Here is a 6999-nt window from a genome sequence, read left to right as displayed (position 1 = left end):
GTGGGGTGGGGTGGGTACTGCCACCCCGACCCCCACCCCCACCCCAACAATCCCACTGCTTTAGCTGCACGAATATTCACAATCCAAACAGAGATTATAAGGATATCCTGCAGAAAGATCAGACATTATTATTTTCCTTGCCAAGATGGTCTAAGACTCAGAGGAATAGAGACTCAGACCGCCTGCTCTTCTCTTTGAACATTCTTCTGAGATGGCGTCATCAACAATTTACTGGCTACAGGTCCCTCATGTGTCAGTACACTACTTTGGAAAAACTAAGCAAACTGGAGACCAAAATACCCTGAGGGTGGAGAGAACATGTTGCCAAGCTGCTACAGCCATAACATGAAATTGACCAAGGTAAGCCTTTTAAATATCTCCAGAAAACACATTTTTTTGTCGGATTAGCTTATACAGAACACTGAAATACCAGGTAATCTAGCAAACCGCTGGAACAATATCACGGTATACACAAAATGTCACTGGTTTTGAAACCACGGTATACCTAGAAATCGGTAACCGGCCCATGCCTAGGGGCAAGTGCTAAGACTCTGCCAGAATAAATGACAGTTCCTGTTATCTCTCATTTCAGCATCCTTTGGAGTGGTGTCAGCTTGACCCCTTGATCTATTTGTCTGTTGTAACAACACCAGGACAGGCAGCATGGCTCATCGCCACCAAAGCTTGTGGCCCTTCACTTACTGTAGAGCCATCTGTAAATTGCAGACTTGGGAAGGTAGTGAAGAGAGAGAGTTTCCTTTCCCACATACTTGTCTCTACATCCTCTTTTGTGGCAGATGACGAAGTGCTTACTAAGAATTCAAGTGCTGACACTATGTAGTCACATTTTTATAATCGGGGTGAATCATCTACATCTTTGCAATCATATTGGTTTATTCTAATGTGAATAATAATCAGCTCTAGAGCTTTACAGGGTGTGATGGTAGTGTTCCCCTTACCTGGGCCCATATTGTGGTCCCTTGTGTTATGTTTTAGCTGTTGGAGGACATGTCAATGTTGCTAGGCAAATGCTAGAGGTCCAAAATAATCATAATACATTCTATCAAATTGATCATCAAAAATAAACAAACGGAGGCTTTAGTGTAAAAGTGACAATTGACATTCTTCACAAATAACGTTTGCATAAAACCGGTCCTTAAAATAAACAAACTGACATTATCAGACCAAATGTAGCTATTGGTGACAGGGGCAGGATGTCATTTAAGGTTAGCTAGCTAGCTACCTAGCTAGGTATGTTGGCTAATAAACGCTGCCTTCTTCAAGTGGATATGATGCGTGGTTTCACCAGACATTACCGTTACAAAGCGTAGTGCCAAACAGTAACTTTATGCTTTGCTGTTTGATGAAAAAAAAATATACACCACATACAAAAAGTGAAAAGAAACGGCGTACAAAGCAGAAATCAAAACGACAACCTCTCAACGTTTAAACCAAGCTCAAGCTGTCATCTCGGTAACGTTAACGTTAATCACACAGAAGCCGCGGCAGAACACGACAGTTCGATACAGGTCACACGTTAAACAAATTAAAACGGAATATTTCATGGTTAAATTTGCTACCTGCTCATGTCAAATCGGTGTCCAGCTATCTTCTGTTTCAGGAGGTCGCCTTCCAGCCGGTGTTACATCCAACAAACACGCACACCTCTTCCCTGCTTGGCCTCGGATGATACTAGCGTTAAAGTGACTGAGCTCAGCTGTGTTTAGGAAATTGCCAACGCGTCTCCCGGAACCAACGTAAATCCTGACACATACGTACGTGCTGACATAATCATGTTACGTCATAACTAGGCAAGGCATGCTATAGAAATAGATGGACTAGAATCAGCCACGCCTTTTCTTTTCTTTTTTACTGTAGATTTGTTGCCACATGGTTTTCCCAACAGTGACCACAAGGTGGCATATAGTTGCAAGAACAAGACAAAATGTATTATTATTATTATTATTATTATTATTATTATGGTTTTCTCTTTATTTTTTCTCTGTTAAAGTCTTTTTTGTAGTCAATATTAGCTGTGGAATGTGAAATTCATTTCTTAACTGTTTTACACTACCTTTGTAGTCACAAGCCTTTTTTATTATTATTTTAGTATGATTGTTTTATTACATGTGACCTGTATAATTACAGTCTCTGATCTGCCTTAATATAATACAATTGTGAATTTCCTCTTGCGGTATGAACGAAGGCAGCTAGAGCTCCCATTTAAGATCTTTGTCTAAAAAAAAACAATATTATTGTAAGTGGACTGCATTTATATGACACCTTTCTATCTTACCGGGCAAAGTGCTTTACAATTTCCTTGTTATTCACCCGTTCACAGAAACATTCACTGATGGTGTGCTGGCCATTGGGAGTAAGTTAAGGTTCAGTGTCTTGCCCAAGAATTCTTCGACATGCAGGACAAGACAGGGATTGAACTGCCAACGTTGTGATTAAAGCTCCTTAGCCACTATGTCAAATTATAGTAGGCCTATATTATTCATGTGAAAAATGTAAAGTTACATTAAAATCTTGTAGGCCTACTCAGTCCTAAAAAAGAATGGAGGCAGTTTTTTGTATTTGTTTGTGCCGTGTGGTCTACTTGATAGGTGTACCCACTAAGAAAGCTCCAGGATTTCCATATACCCACTTAACAATGCCCAATGACACATAACAACATACAATCCATTATATTTTTGATATATTTTGAATCGTTATCTGTTTTTCTTCTTCACGTAGGCTAAATAAAGGTATTTCTACCGTAAATTTGTGCTTAAACGTGTATCCGAATACAGGTAATAAAGTCGTTGCTCAAAACGTCCCTGGGGAAGACACCCAGACCCCCCCCCCCCATGATATGCTGTGTTTGTGTTACATTTTTGTAAGTTTAGTGAACTTCTTGGTATTTTGACTTCGGCAAACTCAGGCAATAATCGTACAAAATATAGTATATCTGCAACTTTAAATATTGCTACCGCCTGTATTTAAAATCAAAGAAAATGAGTTCCACCAACTTTATCAGTCAGCATTGATTTACATCAGACCTGATTAAATTGAGTCAACTTTAAGATAATTTGTGTTTAATGACGTTGTAAGTAACGGGGTTGTGGTAAGAACCTTTGATTTAATGGCTTTCAGTGGGTTGCATTTGCACTTATTAAAACATTTTATAAAACTTTGTTTCATTACAGGAAATAATGACTTTTTAAAATGTTTAAACTTTTTAATAAGGAGTGACATAAATAGACATAATTAAATAGAAATAAAAGAGTCATTAATTTATTTGAGCAAATCTACAGAAAGAAGCTGCAGCTTTGAAAAAGGTCAGACGTGCTGGTTTATGAATATTTGAGGAATGTCAGGCTAAGCATATAGGCCTAGTGCACCACGAAACTTGAACCAGCTTGGCCACTTGAACTGCCAATAATGCCTTCAGAGGACCCAATCAGTCAATCCACCGCAGTCAGTCACAGGTGGCAGGCCCTGTTCTACAAGGCGCAGCTCTCGCCTCCACCCTCAGCCAAAGAAAGAAGAAGAGTCATGCACTGATTCACACTACATTCTCAAACAAATGGAATTTTAGTCTTAATTTTCCAACTCTCTTGCTGCAGTGACTGATTTTATTTCAATGGCATTTCATAAGGAAGATAGCCAGGAGGACGCGCGAGAGTGTCCAGTGTGCTACGAGTGTCTGTTGGGCACGGAGAGGACTCTAAGCTGCGGACATGTGTTCTGCCACGACTGTCTGGTTAAAACGCTGGTCAGCATCAACAGCAGCACTCTCAGAGACACTATTGTTTGCCCTATCTGCCGACATCTTACATTCATCAAGAAACAAAAGGAAGCGCTCGTGTCCCTCGTGGCGGCCAAGGAGCCAGATGAAGTGCAGACCCTGGAGGTGCCTCTCCCTACACCGAGACAGCTCCAGAGCGCACGGCGCAACTCCACGGACCGTTTACCGAGGGAAGTTAACTGGATTGCTCGCTGCTATAGGAGAATGTCCGAAGGAATTCGTCGACATAGGTTGATTAACCCCAGCCATAATGCATCTCAGATCTTTATCATAAGCACTCAGGGGCGACCCATGGCTGAAAACGATGCGCTCAGTGTTGTGATGACAGTGGTTCAACCCCAGCGCAGGCAAAGGCGCAGGATTTGCACAACTGCACGATGCCTGCTCGTTTTGCTGTCAGCATTTACTATACTGGCACTGGTGGCTGCAACTTTACCCTGGATTTTGTTGGCATAGCCCTGTGATGTGGATGTGGATTATGACGTGCCAACAGGAAAGGATAAACTGACATTCATAGAAAACATCGTCCCATCCATGGAATGAAGTTTATACCAGTTAGCCTATGCACTTTGTTAATTTATTTATTTGTCTCACTGATAAAAAATAATCTAATGCATTTTAGTAAATAATCGATAAACTGAAAATGTACAATTTAGTCAATATGTTAAACAAGGCCTACTTTAGTTTGAAACATAATTTTAAGAATCAATGAAGTATTGTAATTTCCTTCCTATGTGAATGTCCTTTAGGTGCATTACCAAGCAACAGTCTTAAGTAAAGTGAAGGTTAAAGCCTTGACAGTTCAGTCTTTTGTGTTGCATTCCTGTCTGTGGCATGGTCTATGTGTTTTATGAAAAGCAAACAAGACAATTTCAAAGCAAACCCAAGAGTTTGTAAATCCAACAAGAGTGAACATTTGAAGTTATAACTTTAACAATAAAAAAAGAGTTTGGCAAAAAAATAAAACGCAATAAAAACCAATTCATCATAAGCCTACTTAATTTCATTGTTGTGTTGTCGGAAACATTGTTTCCAAGCAGCAGAAAAAAACCCTGTAAACTGCAGAGCTACAACATCAATCCCACTTTAAGTATTATTTTCTGTGTCTGCATTGTGTGCATAAAAGAAAAATAAGGGGTTACATTTTGACAGCGAGAGCTTGGCTCATTGAGGATGCAAAGTGTTATAATAAACACCCTGTTATAACAGTCAGGGTATCATGTTGAGAGACTTTCTCGCACCCTTACATCACAAGGAAAGATGTCAGACATTTTAAAAAAATCACACAATTTCTATTTCAAACATTTATGCTGATCAAGTGGGAAATGGAGGGAGTTAGTGGTTTTATTGGACCACCTTGTAACATCCTGGGACAGGCTCCCCTCATAGTGTACATAAAGACGGTGTAAACAAAGCCACCTTTAAAACTTTTAGTAAGAAATAATTGATGCACCCATCTGAAGGAGAGCAGGTAGGGATGAACTGTGCCTTGCTGGTTGTTGTAAGAAGATACACTGCTGGACTGTGGCATTAGATTACCACTCTTAAGAATTCACATTGAGATGGAGCACAGAGACACAGGTCCATTTTTGCAAAAATAAGAAAATAGTACGGAAGTTAAAAACAAGATCATAGCAGCTGATTGCTTAGAGAGAAGATTCTTGTTAATTGCTCTTAGACGAATAGTTTGCAACAAATGAGAGACGAATGAGCTGTGTCAGTATCGTGACCACCTTGACAAACGTGTACACTCCTTCCTCATAATCTCTCAAGCATCTTGCTAGGCCAGTTTTACAGGTTACACACCCAAAGAGGCCTTTGTTTTACAGCTATGCCAAGTTTCTCAGAGACTGGGAGGACAATAATGATATGTTTCATTTGATGATTTAGACTTTTTATTTCTGTTATTGGCTCGCAAAGTTGTAAATGCAGAAAGGACACACATTCCAATGCAAAGAGATAATAGGCAAACAATTATAATAAGAGCAATTTATTCAGGTCGTTATTATGACGGGGTGAAAATTGCTCAAAGAACCACGTGGTTTCTTCAACAGTATGCTCACACGGTTGAACACATGGCAGGATTGAAAATCCTAAAAGTACAGTAGCACTATCAACAGTAGTTGTGAAGTAGTAGTGTCAGAAAACAAAATTACTCTTGTAAGCACCTGAGAAATGTGCTCTAAGTCTTAATAGTTCAGTCATCAGGAGTCAAATGGACAACTGCACAATTTAAAACAGATATTTTTGCAGAAAAAGCACTGAAATAAAACCCACATGAACCAAGTGAGATTATTAAAAATGTAGAGTTTAATATATATTTATTTCTGACATTCTGATAAGGATTGCAGGTAGGCTTCACAGTACACACTGTGTTCCACTTGATATGCTAAGCAGAGGAGAAAGGGCTGGGCATGGTGGGCTTGACAAGCGGCAGATTTTATTTGTACACTAGTGAAAGCAGAAGGAGGCAGTACATCCACAGGCAACATCCACTCCTCTAACGTATTGCTCAATAACCAACAAAGGACCATTTATTGTGATCCACATTCTCTAGAGTCCACATCTTACCCATCTTAAAATCCCTAAAAAGACAGTGATTGACACAAAACGTGGATTATCAAAAGACTATCTAAGCGCATGCATCACACTTTTTCAGATTTTCCTTTTTATCATTTAAAATGTAAACAAATTGAGCTTTACTTTAGACCAACATACTTGATGGTGAGGTGAGTTAGGAAATGTAGGTCTACAGTTCAAATGTTTGATAAAACTATGTAACAGTGTAACATTTGGTAAATGAATACGCTAATGAAAATTGCTGTAAAGTTAATTTACTGGAATAAATTATGTTTGATGGAATTATGATTTGGGGGAGGGTACAGAGTTTTTTTTTTTAAACTTCTTTTAAGCAGCATAATAATCACACCTAGAATGAATATGAATGCATGCTTTTAGGTGGCTGTAAGTTCCAGTTATGATGCACAAAATCATTACAGTAATACTGCCCTGCACTGACAATAATACATGCTAACAGGCCCTAACTAACCTTCATCCAAATACAAGCTCTCGTTTGCCTGTTAGTTATTACAAAATCAGGTAGCCTACGGAAATCTGAGTCACATTCAGTCTGCACACAGAGAGATATACCCCTGCCTCCTCGTATAAATGTATGGATCCAGCACAGAAAATAAAACCTCTATTAC

At 39.2% G+C, this 6999-nt stretch overlaps 2 protein-coding genes across 2 annotated transcripts in view; one reads left to right on the top strand and one right to left on the bottom strand.

Annotated features, from left to right (window-relative positions):
* Positions 1–3428: 3428 nt before the first annotated feature.
* Positions 3429–4748, top strand: LOC116703498 (RING finger protein 222). Its single transcript, XM_032538260.1, has one exon. It carries the CDS (start codon positions 3629–3631, stop codon positions 4247–4249), a length of 621 nt encoding a protein of 206 aa, XP_032394151.1. The 5' UTR covers positions 3429–3628; the 3' UTR covers positions 4250–4748.
* Positions 4749–6083: 1335 nt separating this feature from the next.
* The window catches only part of arhgap44a (Rho GTPase activating protein 44a), a 15374-nt gene continuing 14458 nt past the window's right edge, over positions 6084–6999 (bottom strand). The window contains 1 exon segment of the mRNA XM_032537402.1: positions 6084–6999. This exon segment is cut by the window's right edge and continues 2219 nt beyond it. The gene's annotated coding sequence lies outside the window, so the exon portion shown is untranslated.

The sequence above is a fragment of the Etheostoma spectabile genome, chromosome 15 (assembly GCF_008692095.1).
Source record: "Etheostoma spectabile isolate EspeVRDwgs_2016 chromosome 15, UIUC_Espe_1.0, whole genome shotgun sequence".
Classification (NCBI taxonomy): Eukaryota; Metazoa; Chordata; class Actinopteri; order Perciformes; family Percidae; genus Etheostoma; species Etheostoma spectabile.
The sequence above is the reverse complement of the archived record's forward strand: the minus strand, read 5'-3'. Positions and strand labels throughout refer to the sequence as shown.